The 18,979-nt window shown below is 38.9% G+C and overlaps 1 protein-coding gene across 3 annotated transcripts in view; it reads left to right on the plus strand.

Annotated features, from left to right (window-relative positions):
• Nucleotides 1-18,979, plus strand: part of EIF2AK3 (eukaryotic translation initiation factor 2 alpha kinase 3) — an 86,265-nt gene that overhangs the window by 59,523 nt on the left and 7,763 nt on the right. For all 3 annotated transcript variants that reach the window (XM_037806782.1, XM_037806783.1, XM_037806784.1), the window contains 4 exons: nt 4,180-4,329; nt 5,299-6,079; nt 10,172-10,339; nt 18,413-18,514. In XM_037806782.1, coding sequence (XP_037662710.1) covers nt 4,180-4,329; nt 5,299-6,079; nt 10,172-10,339; nt 18,413-18,514 — 1,201 coding nt within the window. The remainder of the gene's footprint in view (nt 1-4,179; nt 4,330-5,298; nt 6,080-10,171; nt 10,340-18,412; nt 18,515-18,979) is intronic.

The following is an 18,979-nucleotide window of genomic DNA, read 5'->3' on the forward strand; positions in this document are numbered from 1 at the left end:
TAGGGCAGGTCTTTTATTAGCAAAATCTCTCAGCATTTGTTTGTCTGTGAAAAATTTAAGCTCTCCCTCAAATTTGAAGGAGAGTTTTGCTGGATAAAGTATTCCTGGGTGGAAATTTTTCTCTCTCAGAGTTTTAAATATGTCATGCCACTGCCTTCTCGCCTCCATGGTGTAGTCACCACTTAGTCTTATGTTGTTTCCTTTGTATGTGGTGAATTGCTTTTCTCTTGCTGCTTTCCGAACTTGCTCCTTCTCTTCAGTATTTGACAGTCTGATCAGAATATGTCTCGGAGTGGGTTTATTTGGATTTATTCTATTTGGAGTTCGCTGGGCATTTATGCTTTGTGTATTTATATTGTGTAGAAGGTTTGGGAAGTTTTCCCCAACAATTTCTTTGAATACTCTTTCTAGACCTTTACCCTTCTCTTCCCCTTCTGGGACACCAATGAGTCTTAAATTTGGACGTTTTATTTTATCTATCATATCCCTGCGATCCTTTTCGATTTTTTTTATTTTTCTCTCCATTCTTTCATTTTCTGTTCTGTGGACTTCTAGGACACTGAGTCATTGTTCAATTTCCTGTAATCTTGTATTATGAGTATCCAGAGTCTTTTTAATTTGGCCAATGATTTCTTTTATTTCCATAAGATCTTCTATTTTTTTATTTAATCTTGCAATTTCTTCTTTATCCTGTTCTAGGGTCTTCTTTATGTCCCTTTTATTCTGTTCCATGGTCGTCTTCATGCCTTTTATACCCTGTGCCATGTTTTTGTTCCTCGATTGTGATTGATTAATTGTGCCAAGTACTGTGTCTCTTCTGATATTTTGATTTGGATGTTTGGGATTGGATTCTCCATATCATCTGGTTTTATCATAGGCTTTAAGATTTTCTGTTGTTTTTTGCCTCTTGGCATTTGCTTTGCTTGATAGGGTTCTTTTAAGTTGTAAAAAAAAAAAAATACCAATCTAATTTTTCAGAAATACAAGTTGGTGGCGTACACTTTCTCCAACCAACCAGCAGATGGCGTCTGCGAGTCACCTATACCCCTCAAGTCAGTTCTTCCCAACTCTGTCTCTGTGGTGTGTGGGGAAATGATTTTTGTGGGGTTCAGTTGATGAACTCAGTTTGGGTTTGTTTTTGTAGCTGTCCGCTCTGAACGTGGTGCGTGTGTCTGGGTGGTCAGGGAGGCAGGGCCGCTTTAATATTCAAACCTCCCAGGTGTTCCCAGAGATTCAAGGCTGTTGCAAGAGTCTAAGCCTTCATTTCAGTTTTGCCCCAGATTTTCTCTGTCACTGACACACAAACCACCAGCATTGACGTAGCGTCCCTGGGTTTTCCGAGCGGGCCCCCCTGCTCAGCTGTGATCTTCCAGGACCTCTGCTGAGGGAAGGCTGTGCTACATCACTAGTGCGTGTCATCCCTCAAGGGAAGGCCTGGGCCGCCGGGCCATGCAGGGGCACTCTCAGCCTGATGCAAAGATTAGCCTATAATTCTTGACTGGTGTAAGTTCTGAATGAAAGGCAGGTAGTAGAGCTGGGCCCCACCCCTTTCCTCTTAGAGAAGATAGACCCCCTAGGGGGAGGTCATTAGCATTTCAGTGGTCTCTCTCTGCCTGTGCCACACCCCTGTCTGGGTCACAGAACTGGGAACTGAAAATGGCTGAGGCTTTCTCCACTGAGTCGAAAAAGGAGTAGAGCTAGTCCAAGGCTACCCGCTGGCTCTCCAAGGTCAGTCGTCACCCAAAGCCTCTGTCTGCTTGTTGGGGATTCGTACCTCGTAGTGAGCAGTTCACACTCGCTAATTAAAACCCCAGTTGGAGCTCAGCTGATTTGCTTGCTGGGAGAAAGCTGCTCTCTGGCACCAGGAGGCTTGTAGCTCGGGCTGTGGGGGAGGGGTCTTCCAATTTGGATCTGCAGTTCTTACTTACAGATTTTATGCTGTGATCGCAGGCATTCCTCCCAATTCAGGTTGGTGTATGATGAGTGGACGGTCACGTCTGTCCCCCTGCAGTTATTCCAGATTATTTACTAGTTGTTTCTGGTTTGTTTTTAGTTGTTCCAGGGGGACTACTTAGCTTCCACTCCTCTCTATGCCACCATCTTAGATCCTCTGCCCTTCTTTTTTATTCTTAATAAGTTCGGAGTAGTGTAACATATATAACAACTATAACTTTTAATAAATAGCACCATTTAAAAATAATCTATATTTATTGTGGACAATCAGGAAAAGTATTAAAACAAAAGCCATCTGTATTCCTTCTTCAGGAATAACCACTATTAACGTTTTAGTGTATTTTCTTTTGTTTTTTTTTTCTGGCATAAATTTACCTAATTGATAGCAGTTATCAATTATGTATAGTTTTGTATGTTGCTGTCTTTCTTTCATCCTCAGCATTTTTCATTTAAAATGTATTGTGGCTGGATAATAGTCCAATTTATATGTGTACCATATTTGTGTAACTGTTTCTTATTGTTAAACACTTAGCTTTCTAATTCATTGCAATTAAAAATAATTTTGCAGTGTTCCTCATTTATATAAAATCTTGTCCACATCTGCTTCCTTAATATAGATTCTTAGACTGAAATGACAGTCTCAGAACAGAACACAGAATGTTTAAGGGGATGGGCTTTTGGCAGTACTTCCTTTCAATTAGGTAGAGGCCTCTTATTGACCTTTGAGTAAATGTACACTGTTTGCTGTGTTACTGTTCTAATTGGTAGTTAAGTGTTTTGTCAATAGATAGGGACACGGAATTGGATGGTTTGGGTATTCTGGCACTAATTCTTTTCTTTAGGTATATAACTTTTGAGTAGTTTAAATATTCATATGAGCAAGGCACAAAAAAGGATATAAAAATTAAGCAAAGCTGCTTCTATCCTGTACTGTTGGGGGCCTTTGTACATATACTCAAATAATTATATTGCAGGAAGGATTGTGGCCTGTGTCTCATGTTAGTAAATAGCATCTCGAAGAAGAGCAGATACAGCTGGAAGACAGTCGGGGAATAAAGTCAGGCTTCATGGAGGGGATGATGTTTGTGCTGGGTGTTCAAGAGTAGCCTGTCCCTTGGTCAGCAGGCGAGTGGGAGGGATGGCCAGGAACGTGAAATGGTCCAAGCAGAGGCCCTCGGCAGGTGCTCCGGTACAGCATGGAGAGTCGTGAGCGTTCCAGAACGGGTAGTGTAAGAACAGGGGAATATGGGAGAGAGGTTGCAGCACCTTAAATGTCAAGCAGAGGAGTTGGATTTTGTTCTGTGGGCAGTCGGGTCTCTGAGCAGAAGTCGACCCTGGTGCATGTACAGGTGGCGAACACCTCGCATAGGGGTCAGAAACAGGAATATGACGTAGGTGAGGTTTTTTCCAAAAATTCAGTCCTACGAGACATGTTGGTACAGCAGCAGTGGGGTCAGATGAGAAAAGGAGGAGCTGATAGGATTTGGAAACTTAATGTGGAGACCAGAGAAGAGTGAGAATTCAAAAGCTTCTCAGGATTCTTACATTGGGAGAGTGAGTGACCCTAGCAGCCACTACAAAGTGCAGATGAAAAGGCTGGAGGAGCTGATCCCTGGGAGGGGAAGAGGGTACAATTCATATTTACTAATGTCATTTAAGGTCATGGATGGGATCCCTAGCAATGTGAGGTTAGCTGTGTCAGAAAAGCTGTCCAAGCAGAAGATAAAATCAGGTGTTTTTCTAGGTAAACTTCATTGCCTGTGACATTCGGTAATTGAGGCTTGCGATAAATAAACACGCAAACAACCAACGAACGGACAGGATTGTACAAGCTTTTTGGATTGTAATACAGACCCTTTTGTGGTAGTTGTTCTCCATCCTCCTGAGCTTAGAAGGCTAAGCTCTCTTTTCTGAACATCTCATTTACCCTGTTCATCCTTGCATTGAGTCTGTAGTGATTCCTTTTAGTCAGTGATTGCTTTATTTGAATGAGGCAAAAGATGTGCTTGTAAAACTTATTTCCAGAAGAAAAAAAAATCATTAAAATACAGGCACTTTTTAAAAATACTGGACTTCCCAGACTTCCCAGAATTATGCCACTAAACCAACTCATCTATTTTTAATTTTGGATTCAATGGAGAATTTTAGTATTTTTCTGTTTATTCACTGTGATTACTTCTGCCGATATGAGCAACCTTCAGTGTTGTCTTTTTCCCTCTGTTTCAGGGAATTGGCTCGGGAAAAGGTAATGCGAGAAGTTAAAGCATTAGCCAAGCTTGAACACCCGGGAATCGTTAGATATTTCAATGCCTGGTTGGAAGCACCACCAGAGAAGTGGCAAGAAAAGATGGATGAAATTTGGTTAAAAGATGAAAGGTAACTTTGATAGACATTGACTTAAATACTAATATTTTTCTTTTAGGCTAGTGTTTTTCTTATGCAAATGAAATACTTCTACAACTTTAGGGATTTTTTTATTTTAAAGAAAAAGAACAGATTTCTGATCTCTGTCATCATGTTCTGCAAAGTTCTGTAGCCACTTGTAGAATGAAATATTGATTTAGGTTTGAGAACATGAGTTTTAAAAATTATTAAGAGATAGAGCTCTATGAATTGTAATTCATTAAAGAATTAATAATGGCTTTTCTCAATATGAGGTATTGTCTACTTTTATTTGTCTCCATTCCTTTGTAAAAAAAAAGAAAATAGTTTTTCTCTCAACAGTTAACAATTTACAACTCCTTTAAATGTTTTTAGACTGTTTGCAATTAAAAATGCACAAACTTAGTTAGGTTAAAGACCTTTCCAATATTAAATATGGTTGCTATAATAAAAAAGACTATTTGCCAAACAGCTGGAGTAAAACTCTTGTGTACGAGACCCTTTGCAGTGCAGGATCTGTGTGAGGTTCCTTGTGATAGTGATGTTGTTCCAGTTGCAGCCAGTAGCTGATCCAGGAAGTGCCAGGTGAGGCACCCCTTGTCCTGGGCCCCGTCAGCTGCTCCCTAGTTTTGACAGGAGCTTCAGAACCACGGCCACCGGGGAGTCCTCTCCTTGCTGTTCTTTCAGTGCTTTGTGGTTTGCACAACAGACCTTGGCTGCCCCAGCTCGGCAGTCCCAGAAAACGGTTTTGAGTATAAAATCAACCCTTAATTTAATGTTTTCAGAATGAATGGATGGAACATACTTTGTCTCATACAGCATGTATTTGTTTAACCTGTATGTTTTTTTGTCATTTGGTAACTGGTTTTATTACATTTGAAGCTTTTTAAACAAAGGGTACAATTCAAAGAATTTCATCAATATATATTAACTGTCATGCCTCTGTATTTCTCCTGCTTTTAGCACAGACTGGCCACTCAGCTCTCCTAGCCCAATGGATGCACCATCAGTTAAAATATGCAGAATGGATCCTTTCTCTACAAAAGAACGTATTGAAATCATAGCTCCTTCACCAGAAAGAAGTGGATCTTTTTCAGTAGGGATTTCGTGTGGCCAGACGAGTTCATCTGAGAGCCAGTTCTCTCCGCTGGAATTCTCAGGAATTGATCATGGGGACACCAGTGGGTCAGTGGATCCATCGTGCAACCTCCAGGACAGTTGCCTTACAGACTGCGATGCGGAAGATGGTACTATAGATGGCAATGATGAGGGGCACTCCTTTGAACTTTGTCCTTCTGAAGCTTCTCCCTGTATACGGTCAAGGGAGAGAACCTCCTCTTCTATAGTGTTTGAAGATTCTGGCTGTGATAATGCATCCAGCAAAGAAGAGCTCAGAACCAACAGACTGCATATTGTCAACCATTATGATGATAAACTAAATGGTTTCAAGCATTCCAGTAGCAAATCTTCCTCTGAAGCTACTTTGTCTACTTCTCCTTCAAGACCAACCACTTTAAGCTTAGATCTTACTAAGAACACTGCCGAAAAATTCCAGCCCAGTTCACCAAAGGTGTATCTTTACATTCAGATGCAGCTATGCAGGAAGGAAAACCTCAAAGACTGGATGAATAGACGATGTGCCATAGAGGAAAGAGAGAGGACCATGTGTCTGCACATCTTCCTGCAGATAGCGGAGGCGGTGGAGTTTTTGCATAGTAAAGGACTCATGCACAGGGACCTCAAGGTTGGTATTTGGAGACCATCACATAAGTTAGGTTTCCATCGGATGTTTTGTGATTCAGAGCAGTACCTGCAGTTCTCAGTTTTTAAATGAAGAACCCCTAAGAGCAGAGGAGAATAGAGGCATCAGGGAGCATAGGTTTGGAAAGGTAGCCTGAAGGGGCCTGCTGCAAAAATAAGAAGCCTCTTGTTTTGAAAGTACGAGGCAAATTGCTCATTCTCCTCTGTAAGTGCTGATGTTCATTTTGCTCTAAAAAGTATTCCCAGGCCCCCTCATGAAGCAGAAAGGAAAGAAAGAAGAAAAATCCACCATGACCACATTCCCCATTTTTCCTTTGGCCTTGAGTAACAATGACACGATTACACCCAGGGCCCTGAAATAGCATGGTGAAAGGAACTCAGGTTGGAAGGAGAGACATGTATTCCTGAATTAGGGAAAATAATTTAACATCTCCATGCTTTTTCCCCCTATTCTTAAACTGTTCAGGTTTGGGGAGGGAGTAGGAAACTTGATGGAGAAAGGGACCAAAAGGTTGCTCAGGTGATAACTTGCAGCCTAAAGTTTTTGACTCTATTTTTTAATATATACAATACTGAATATTGTAACAATACAATATGCTAAGTTGCATAAGATTCTTACTAAGATATGTAGCATTTTTCTTAATATGTATTTTTGAAAATAAGTATATAGAACTTGGATTTAACTACTTTTCTGATATATTCCATATACTTATAGCAGATGGTTAAAAAATATACATTTTTCTGATGGAAGTAGGTCAAAGATTCATTCTTGATAGATTTGAACCCATTTTATGTATTTCAGTTTCATTTTATTAACCACATACTTTGTTTCAGCACTAGATTTGCTTACTATTTTTACAAATGTTATTTTCTTCTAAAATCAGCAGTGGTTTTTTTTGGTTTTTTTTGGTTTTTTTTTTTTTTTTTAAATCCTGGAAATAAATGTATTTTAAGGATTTGGGAAAGCAAGGATAAGAATTAGAAATAATTCCTGTTTTCCAAAGTAATTGCTGTTCAGTGGTAGCTTTAAAAAATCAAAAGGTAAAAGGAATTGACTGAGCAGTCTGCCTACTGAGTTGTAAGAAACACGGAGGCTAACTATAAGCTGGGTGTAGATACAACACTAGGCATTACAGGAAATACAGAGACCCCACCACACCCTCAAGGAGGTGACGTGGGGGAGGAGGAAAAGCAAACACATAAGCAACTCTATTAAAAAATAGAATATTCCTCTTGCCTCTATCTTCTTGCAGGGGTTCCCACATGTGTCTTTAATAAATTTTCTGCCTGGTTACTTGAAAAAAAATATATATTAAAATTAGAATAAGAGAAAACAAAAATGCTTTGGGGATGAGACTATACAGGTCACTTAATTCTGCTGTTTTAAGGAACTAGAAGACTAAGGTGTTTTAATAGGTCTTGTCCTATTGTGAGTTATTCAGAACATTTTGTTCAGCACTGGCCTTACCACTACAAAAAAAAAAATGACTTTTCCTGAAATACATCCGCTTTCTTAGCGCCGGGTGTGAAGCTCTCTACTTACTGCAAGTCTTCCAATGCATCTGATTTTGAAGTGGGCCCAACCCGATTGCCGGGAATTATTCTGTGCTGAATGAAAAGTCAGAGATGAATTATTTTGGTTGGAAGGGAAAAGACAACTTACAGGAGGCCAGGGCTCCTTACTCTGAAAGAGTAATGGCTTTTTCAATTTAAATATGATAAACGTTCCTCATTTGGTGGGAAACAGCTGGCCGATGTTCTTGTACTTAACATTAGCTATACATTTGAAATGCCAAGTTCAAAGGAAGTATGTTTATGTTTTCGCTAATAATGGATATTCTTCTTTTGATTTTATAATGTGAATGAGATATTGGGCTATATTTGTTTAATGCTACAATGTTGTCTGAAGATTTTACTTCTTTGTGTATGAGAAAATTTCAAGAAATTAATTTTCTCTTTAGTTTTTCTAAACATCAAAGGTTTCTCTTTCTTTCTAAAAACAAATTCATTTTAAAGCTTTGTAGTGTGCAGAGGAAAATACCCCCCAAGATTTTTATTCCCATTTGTAAAAGCTATGCCTTGTTGCATTCTGACCTAAGTCTCTCTGACTTTAATGTTAAATTTTCTAGCTCACTCCTACTTTTATATTTTGGTCATGTTTTTGTCCTCAGCCCTCTCAGCCTCCTGCCACTCCAGACCAACTTCGAGTATGTTTTTCTCCCCACTCTAGCCGTACTGGACTTTTCTTGGTTCCTAAAATATAGTGTCCTCATGGAACCTTGTACTTCTCTTCTGTAATTTTCATCATATCTGTATCATTTATCCTATAGTTTCCATGGGGACAGGAACTGTGTTGCTCTCCCATTTTATCCTGAGGACATGCCTGACACATCCTAGATGCTCATATCATTTTATTTTCAATTTTCTTTTGTTTGCAACCCAAAGTGTTTATACTGGTTTAAGCAGAGAAGGAACTTTGGCACACTTAACTGAACTTTCCAGGATTCAGGTAAGTAATGTGGCCAGAACCTGGTTTCTCTCCCTGCCAACCCCATTTCTTGTTTTCATTCTCAGGCAGGCTTTCTCATCACTGTCTCAGGATTGGTTGCCAGCAATTTTCAGTGCTGCATATTTTTTCTTTTAAGTTCTTTGGAGATTGTGAGGCAAGGAGAAAAATATTTCTTTCACCCACTATTGATCAAAAGTCCTGGGTTTTATTCTGATTGATAAACTAAGGACATACCCATCTCTAAACCAGTCTCCTGGCCAGGGGATGGGATTATGCTGACTGACTTAGGCAACCTCTGGAGCCAGGAGGAAGAGGGGATTTCACAAAGTAAAGTCAGGATACTTCCAGTGGGAGCAGAATGGGGTACATGCTGGAGAGCCAAAAAGCTATCTGTTATAGTGTTTGGTAAATAATGGCTAACATGAGATAGGCAAGGGGAGGAAAGATGAAATTTCAGGCAGCTTAATCAGTCATCATCTCTGGTGCACAATTTGTTTGGGGGACAGCTGCAGGTTATCATAGATTCAGTTTGTACACAATGATTTCATTGTTTCAAAGTCAAAATTGTATCATGCTATTTTGGAGTTGGGGAATAAAATTTTATTTGTCTGGCAGTGTTTGAACCTTGATGAAATCCAGCTTCGTAAGCTAAATGGCTTCCTTTTTCCTTATCTCCAGGCTTATGAGTGGTCATGCTAGCTGGGGGTGGAAGAGGCTTTGAAGGAAGGGTGGTGTAGTTCATGTGGGGCCCTTTGGGTTGAGGAGTCCATGAGATATTTGTTTAGATACTTTGTATAGAAGTTGCATATGAGAGTTTGGAACTTGGGACAGAGGTCTGAGAATCGATAAAGACTTGGGAGCATATGACTATTGGAAGAGGCAATGTAGTATATTGGTCAAGAGCTCTTCTTCCTTTTGATTGTCTGTTTCCCCCTCTCAGACACAAACCAGATCAGTCTGTTTCATTCATTCATCAAAATTAGTGACTAGCCACTGTAAGGCAAGAACTGGCCACGTCCTATTCTCATGGAGTCAGACTGCCTGGGTTTGAGTCCCTGCTCCACCATTCCCTAGCTGGGTAACCTTGGGATTTATTTAACTTCTCTGGGCCTCAGTTTCTACATCTATAGAATGGGAAGTAATTGTACTCATCTCCTAGGGAGATGACTTAAATAAGTTAGTGGTAAACTGCTTAGAACAGTGCCTAGCATATCACAAGGGCCATAGGCACTTGCTATTGTTGTTTCTGTTATCATTATAATTATTGTAATTATTACGGTCTGCCCAGGCAGCGTATGTAGAATAAGATTAAGTACCTTGAACTCTAGGGAATATGGATCTCTCATTGTTTAAGTGGATGTTTAGTAAATGCTAGTTCTCTTTGCTACCCTCTCCTTTCTTCGCTCACAGTACATATCTGTCATTGAGGAATTATTTTTATTTTCACATTAGCCCACTCAGAAACATGCTTGAGAATATTTCCTTTCCATTGTCATTTAAATCATTCTTTTCACTTTGTCTCCTCCATGCACACCTACCATATTTTTTTCTGCTTTCTCTTTCCAGCCTTCAAACATATTCTTTACGATGGATGACGTGGTGAAGGTTGGAGATTTCGGGTTAGTGACCGCGATGGACCAGGATGAGGAAGAGCAGGCAGTTCTGACGCCAATGCCAGCTTACGCGCGACATACGGGACAAGTAGGGACCAAACTGTACATGAGCCCAGAGCAGGTGAGTGTACTGTTTTCCTTCTGAAGGAATCAACAGAGTGTTAGTTAGCATGAATCTCATTCAAATACCCAAATACTATCAAGTATGCAAATGAGGGAAACTGGCAGTCGTGTTCCTCGGGGAAATAGCTGGGGTCCAATTTCTGCTACTTGAGCTGGGAATGGATTAGCAGAAATATTCATATGGCATACAGTGCATCACGCTCTGAACCAGAACCTGACAGCAGCCAGAACTGAGAGACTCTGAATGTCCCTCTCCTGAACTTAAAGCCGGGCCACACGCAGCCTTGTGAAAACCATGTAGGACCTGTTTGCAGAGCCACCTCGAGCCTGAGGTGCTGCACTGTTCTGGGCTGCCCTGTTCGGCACTGCACGGGTCACTTCCAGCATGTACCACAGCAGGAAATAGACAGGTAGGCTGGGGTACGTAGCTTCTAGGATGCTCAGTCTCCAAAGGAAAACCATCCTAAACAGGGCAGGGAGCAAGGAGTGACAGGAGCAGCGCATCCTGGGAGCACTTTCTCTTTTTTTCCTTGCACTGTTCAGAGTTGGGTACCACCAGGCTAATCGTGTTCATGAGCTTCTACATGCTTAGGTCAGTGGGTCTCAGACTTTTTGGTCTCAGTACCTATTTACACTGGTAAAAATTATTGAGAACCCCAAAGAGTTTTTCTTATGGGCTTTTATCTATCAGTATCTGCCATTTTAGAAATTAAAACTGAGAAATTTATAAAATTTTAGTTTGGTTAAAAATAATAATATTAAATCCACCACATCTTAAGATATTTTTATGAAAAATGTTTTCCCAAAAAAAGAAAAAATGAGTAGGAGGACTGGCATTTGTTTACCTTTTTCAAATCTTTAATATCTAATTTATAAAAGAACTGGATTCTCATATCTGCTTCTTTATTCAGTCTGTTGGAATATGTTGTTTTGGTTGAATATATGAAGAAAATCTGGCTTCACGTGGACATATGGTTGGAAAAGGGAGGAATACTTTAATAGGCTTTTTAGGTCATTGTGGATATTTGATACTATATCAAAACTCAATAGTAATAATTCCTTAAAGAGTGATTTGCAGTGTAGAGTCTGAAACCATGTCAGTGAACATTTTGTACTCTGTTAAATTAACATTCTTTAGTCCAGCTTGTACTTTGAATGGTTCTTTTACCCATTTGTGATTTTGTAGCATCATGCATTGATTTATTTGGAAACTATTGTTAGTTTCCAAGCTATAAAAGCTGAGTTATGCAGCTTTTCCAAAAGCTGTCACATCTCATTATACAGTATAAAAAGTCACACTGATTAATATCACCATGCATCTTGTCAGAAAAGGCTTTAATACTTGCTTTAAGTATTAATAATGTGCTTAAAATTTGTTTCCTTTAGGTAAATTTTGGAATTTTATTATATTAAAATTCCTCTTTGGAGTATGCCATGAAAGTTAGGAAAGTAGTGTTTTGTTTTGTTTTGTTTTTTTCCTTGGAAGAGGATGTGGCTCCTTGGAAACCTAGAACAAGACCTAGTGATAAGAGTAAAGTTTCATTATCACAAGAAATAAAAACCATAGTGATTATTTTCTTAGTTTGTAGAGGTTGTTTTACTGGCAATAAATAATATTAGATTTATATTTCAGTATATAAATGTATGAGTTTCAATAAGAATTGCACTCCCAAAATTAGATTTTTGCTTCAGTAGGTTTGTTTGCTGTAAGATTACTCCTCAAAAGACGAATGTTCATATTAGCTTAACTTTTGGTTTAAAATGTTGTAAATGATATGTTTCTTTTGAGTAAGCATGGAAAATAATGAAAAGTTTTTAAAGGCTTTGGCTGGAGGCCATTTTTGCAAAGAAGGTATTTTATATGTTTCCAGTATAAATTGTCAAAAGAAATTCACATACTTTAATTAAATATTGAAGAAAATAATATCTAAATACTGCACTTGTGTGATTTCTTAATGGTAGGTGGGGTGGAAATTGTAATGTGCAAATGAATAGTGAACTCTACATTCATTTAACATAAAACTGTTAAATTTTAACACATTGTTACTTTAAATATGTGTATTAAGAAATACTGTTGTTTGTTAAGCTGCTGTTTGCTTAAATCAAAAAACCCAACCCTGTCATTTAAGTATTTTCTGTACATTGTGCCAACAGGTTAAAATATTAATTTAATGAGTGTTAAAAGTTAATTATCTTGTACTGATTTACAGTTTTTTTCTATGAAATGATTTATTTACAAACATCTTCCTCCACCCTTACCTCTTCCAACCCTCTCTTATATAACATAATCAACCAAAATGTTTCCCTATCTGAAATCTGAATTCAAATCAATGATAAAAGTTTAAACTTTGGCAAACCACACCTTGAAGTACTTGCATTATTTTGTAATTTAATTTCTAAATATACCACATAAATCTATAATTTAATGTCTTAATTTTAATGCTCTAATATAAATCTAGCAAAAAGTAATATGAATTATAACATGAAGGGATTTTTGTCTTGTTAGTTTTTTGCTGTATGAAGGATAATTGTTATATTACATGTTGGGGGTAGTAACGGCTCTTTTGCACTATGTAAATACTAGGGGAGATTCTTCTGTAACTAATAAAATGATTACTGAATGTGGGGGAAAAAAGAAATATGAGTCAGATACCGCAGTTTAAATAACCGTAGACTATCTGTAGCCCTTACATCAAATCAATATGGTATTCCATGAAAAGAGCAACTAGTTAATCTTGTAAGTCAGACAATTGCACGAGCTCTTTTTCTTGAGACAACCACTGCATTTTGGAATGGAACAGATATGCTTTATGAAAACTTCCCATTTTGTCATGCAGAATATTAGAAAAGTGTGTTCTTAAGAGTTGAGGTTTAATATGACTGATCATTTTTACTGTGTAGTCAAGGACATTTTAAGTGAAGTTGTCTTCATTCATGCTCAAGACCAGTTATGCAAGTATCAGTACAGTGAAAAGACAACTAACAACTTAGTACTAATATAGGATTATGTCCCAGCCTGCGGGACGTTCAACGGAGGCTCCGAGTCCCGTGAGGGAGGAATGGTATGGGACAAGAGACACGAGGAATGACAGCAAGACAGGTTTCTGATCAAGCTGCAAAACTTTATTGAAGAGGCAGAGCATATATACTCTAGGAGAAGGGGAAGTGGCTAGCAAGGGCTCGTGGCGGTCTAGGATTGGTGGCTGCTGTTGCTAGGGCGGATGGCAGATGTAGGGTTAGCATTTTTGGCGCAAACTAGCACTTTTGGCGCGAACTACTTCCGTAAAGAAGGCTGAGGGTAACTTAAGCTATTGTTGTATCAGCCCTGGCGGCCATGTTGCACATCTCCGGCATAGCTGAAGGTGGGCTTCATGCATGCTACCTTAATCGCCCTCTACATCTCCTCCCTTTGTTTTTCAAAAGGATGGAGGAAGAATGCTGATCGAGCATTCTTTTGGCATTAACCTGCTGGGGGAAGCAGAGGCCTCATTCCCCAAGTTGTTTGTGGCTTCTGTTTTTCTGGGGAGGGGAATTTGTGCAGAGCGAACCCCTATGCAAATGAGGCATACTTCTCAAGGAGCTTGAAAATGGCCTTTAATTGTTTTGGCCCTCCTTTGCAGTGCTTTGCCTCGCACCCAGCGGTACCAATCATAGCATAAGCTAGAAGCATACTTTCGAGTTATATGCTGCTCCCGTAGGAGGGGGCTTTCTTACCCGAAAGGGTGGGTAGCAGGCAGATTTTCTGGATCCACACCTTGGTCAGCGAGGTGAAGCCGGTGATAATGCACTTGAATAGGCTTCCCTAGGGCAGAATCAACTTGGTCCTTAACTAGCTGTATTATTCTTTTTATGGCCCAAGGTGCAAAAGATATTATAAGGAGTATGGTTATCAAGGGGCCTAATATAGGGAGGAGGTAAGGGAGGATTCCATTAAGTCCCCAGGAGGGGCCTCCTTGGGCTTCCCGCTCACCCTTGCGGTTTGCAATTCCTTCTCTAAGTTTGGTCATGGAATCTCTAACTACGCCAAAATGGTCAGCGTAAAAGCAACATTCCTCACCTAGCGCAGCACAAAGCCCTCCTTGCTTAAGGAAAAGTAGATCTAAGCCTCTCCTGTTTTGGAGAACAACTTCTGATAGAGATGTAAGGGATTTTTCAAGATGGGTGATAGAGGTTTCAATACGGGCTAAGTCTTCATCTATTGCAGCTCTCAGGCTGGAGAAGCCTTGGTTGTGGAGGATAATAGAGGTGGTTCCGGTGCCTAGGCCAGCAATCCCTAAAAGAGAGGCAATAGTGACAGCCGTGATAATTTCTCTTTTGTTTCTTAGCATGGTTGGAGATTGCTCGTTCCAGTGTTGATAAAGGTCCTCTTCTTTATGAAAGAGGACATGTGGTAATACAGTTACTAAGACGCACATTTCACCTGTTTCAGTGAGGGCTTTTGCTGATACGCAAGGAGTAAGCCCCGTGGAAGAGCACAGCCATCTTGCCCCTGTTGGGGGAATATAGAATTTACCTTGCGATGGAAAGGACGACTGTGCACAGACCTTTTTTAAGGAGGGGGAAACGTTACCAATACAATGCCCAGAGTGAATAACAGATTGCATGGTGAGGCCGATTTTTGTTGTATTCCAAGGACATTGGGGAGGATTGTCCTCGTCAGAAATATTAAATGAGGTATTAAGGGCTACAGCATCATAAAAAGGGGGGTTGACAGAGAAACATAGCCAGCAACTACGAGTAAGGTTAGGCTGGGAGGAGTTTAGGGAGAGAAAGGTGGCTTGGAGTATTGACCAAAGTGAGTTATAGATTGGCTCTATGAAAATAGGCTTGACTGGGGCCCCTCATGGGGCTCAGGACCCCAGGGGTCCATGGGCCACACTTTGAGAACCACTGGCTTGGGCTATCTTTGGAAGGGTTTAATCAGAGACAGTAAGGATCGCCTTTGAGGAAGGGGCTTTATTCTGCTGTTGTGCAGTACCCTTTTATACTGTTTGATTTGTTTGTTCAAGTGTTTCTTTTTCATATTTAAAATTTTATTTTTTCATTCAACTTTTTAAGAATTTTAAAGGAACCTTATATTTAGATATCTTGAGTTGCAAAGATAAAGAAAAAACACTCTTAAGTAGTTAGATGGAAAGCAATAGCTATGACTAAAGGGCTTGTTTTCTGTGGTACAAAATCAGAAGACAAGCAGCATGTACAGTTTTGAAGAAAAATGGTTGTGATCCATCAATGTTGTATCTGGTTCTGAAGTTATTCATGTATTTAAAAAATTAGACAATTTTAGACAGGAGTTTAAAACAAAACTCTTAAATTAAAAAAGCAAAGTACAGAAATGAGTGCATACTGAGCTGCTTTTTGTGTAAAGAAGAGGTAGGTAAATATGTATTATTTATATTAAAAAACTCCAGAGAGATGTGCAGGAAATGGATGGTTATGGGGCCAGTGGGCAGAGGGGAGGTAGGTGGTGGGGACTGGGTAAATGAGGGGCAGAGTGGGAGGGAAACTTTACCATATACTTCCTTATGAACCAGCTAAATGTGTTACCTATTAAAATTGAATTGAAGAAGTAAGGGAAGTTTACAATATTAAAAATATTGGCAATGGGTATCAAGACCGACTGACAGCATGTATCAGTGGCTTTGTAAATATGGATACTAAATTGAAATTGAATGCAAACTCCAAAATGTGTTCTTAGTAAAATATTTATATTTATAAATATGGTCATTATAGTAAGCTATAACCCCCATATTAAATTAACAAAGATTAGAAAGTGGAAGAGGGTAAGAGCAGGGAAAGTAAAGGTGGGAGTAGGGATTTATATTTGATGTGATTAAATTCAGCTAGTAGAATTAAAAACATTTCTATCTTCTCTGTCACTCCAGAAGATAAAAGCAAAGCACAGCAGAAGGAACAGGTGTGGAAATAAAAAACACAAAACAAAACTTAATAGAGAGTGTTGCTAAGGCCAAATATTAGTTATGACAATAAATAAATAAATAAATGTGTTTACATTTCACCATGAAAGGGAAAACTTCAAGTTGGGTTAACGTTTTTTTTTCCTAAAATGAAAGGTTAAAAATGAAAGATGGAATGCACAGCTATATAATGGTACTGTGAACAACTGATTGTACACTGTGGATGACTGTATGGTTTGTGAATATATCTCAATAAAATTGAATTAAAAAAACTAAAAAATGGGGAAAAGAAAGATAGATGAAAAATATTCTAGGCATTATATAGAGTTAGCATTTGAAAATCATTGATGACCAAATTAAAATAAGATACACTCTCATTTCAAACTTTTAGGCTACAAGGAAACAGTGGAATATTTGCAAATAAGAAATTATTTGTTTATTTTGATTTTGCCTTTATTTTGGTTAGCTGGACATATGAAAACCCTCCTAAATGACTGTTGGATCAATATTGAAGTAAAAATACTAATGAAAAGTATTATAAAAATAATGAAAGAAATGAAAAAGATTGAAATTTCTAGGAAACTATCTAAGTTGGAGATAGACTTATCTTAAAGGCCTTCATTATGAAAGCCCATGCGTTATTGCATGAGTGATTTGGCATTCTGCTCAGTACCCCCAGGGAGGGAAGAGGGCAGAGGCCAGCAAGAAGACGGGAGGAACAAGGATAAGGAAAAACAAGGTGAAACAGTTAAAAAAGCAACATTATGGTTGATTTTTTAAGTTTTAAGTAAAACAGATAATCCTATCTAGTGAATTACTTAAGAGGGGAAAACACAGATAAATTTAGAAACTAGAAAAGAAACAACAGAGATTTTAAATTATGAGAGACCATTATACACAGGGTGAAATGTTAATAGTCATTGCTTCTGGGTAGCGGGATTTTGAATGATTTTTAATGTATTTTGGACTTTTTTGTATTCTACATTTTCTACATAATCATGTATGAGAATTGATAGTCAAAAAATACTAATAGGCATTATTTTAAAAATTCATCATTATTGAAGAGGCTGGAAATACACCTTCACCCTTTAAGTCTTACGAAAACAAAACTGGAATGACTAAGTGAAAATGCCATCTGGCTGCTTCTTGAGGAAGAGCTAGTTTCTCTCCCAACACCTGAAGCAGTGCAGGTATTCACAGATGTTGATGGGAGAGTGACTCAGGCTGTCAATGTACAGGCAAATGCCAGAGATCCTGCTCACCCCACGCCCTGCTGAGCTGGCTGTGCCTCACTCCTGACTGAGGGTGCCTGTGCAGAAGGCGCCCCAGTCCCCAAAGGAGAGCTGTTCCAGAGGGACTCCCTTTTGCGGCAGTTTGTCAGGTATCAAGTGATGTGCCTTATGTAATGTTCACAAATAAAAGGGTTCTTCTGAGTCCCAGGAGGTCACTTTTAATTTGAATAAGACTTCGGTTAATAGAGTAGTTCACTTGTAATTCGTTTGTTCATTTTTAAAAATAAGTGTTTATTGAGGGCCTTCTCTATACTTAGGCCAGTGTTGGATGACAGGAGTACAAAAGAAGCAGTTCCTTTCCCTCCAGGACTTTATAATCTGGTTGTGAAGAATAAGAAATATACACATGAAAAATACAACTAGGAATGCAAAGTGCTCCATAATTAAGTGCCATAATGAGGGCTAAGCACCACTGATTAGTGCTTTGGAGTAATGAAGATTTTCTCATAAAAATGGGTAAGGACAAAGATGATTGGAAATGAGAGATGTGCTTGCGATAGTGCTTGCTTTGAAAAACTTCACCTGGGGGGTAGATGAGCTGCTTTTACTGGCTCCCACAAACTTTTTTTTAGCATTGCAAGGCTCCAGGTTTCTGCCAGGCCCATTTTACTGATGCATATCTCAGAGCTATACCTGGGCTTTCCTTCTGTAATGCTGAGTAGTTTAATTACTCCTGGTTATTGGGTTGGAGAAAAGAGACTTGAGAGATGATTAACTCTTTGCTAACCTTTTTACAGGTACAATTACATTTAAACCAAGAAGTGACTAAGTAAATTTGGGGATTCTGTAATGCCATGTTATGAATTGTACTATCTCTGTATTAATTTTTTTTTTTATATTTCTTTTTATATGGGATTTCAGATTCATGGAAACAACTACTCTCACAAGGTGGACATCTTTTCTTTAGGCCTGATTCTATTTGAATTGCTGTACCCATTCAGTACACAGATGGAAAGGGTCAAGGTAAGTACCCCTCTTCTCCAAAACGGTACAAAAAGAGCATAGTCTAAAGTTTTCAACAGGAAGAGTTTTAAAACAATATTATTATTTTTAATGCCAGCAGACTAAGTAGTAGTGAAAGAGGTCACGTGAGCCACACAGGGAGGATTTGTATACTGTCCATTTAAAGCTTCAGTCTCAAAAATTTAGTTGAATTGTTCCTTGTTGCTTAAATTCACCATAATTTAACAGTGTCTCACACTGAGTGTTTATGGGAGGGGGATTGATGGTTGTGGTTGGTCAGAGAATTTTCCAAAGGACAGGTGGCCACATACTCATACACTTAAAAGCTGAAAAATGAAGCATAACTAGCTTTCTTCCCCCCCTCAAAATAAACCATAATCATAGCTTTAAAGGCGGATCGTACTGAAAGTCTTCTAAAAGTAGGCCTCTGTCATATTCTCCCCTATCCTCCATAAGTAATTACCC

This window comes from Choloepus didactylus, chromosome 17 (genome assembly GCF_015220235.1).
Source record: "Choloepus didactylus isolate mChoDid1 chromosome 17, mChoDid1.pri, whole genome shotgun sequence".
NCBI lineage: Eukaryota > Metazoa > Chordata > Mammalia > Pilosa > Megalonychidae > Choloepus > Choloepus didactylus.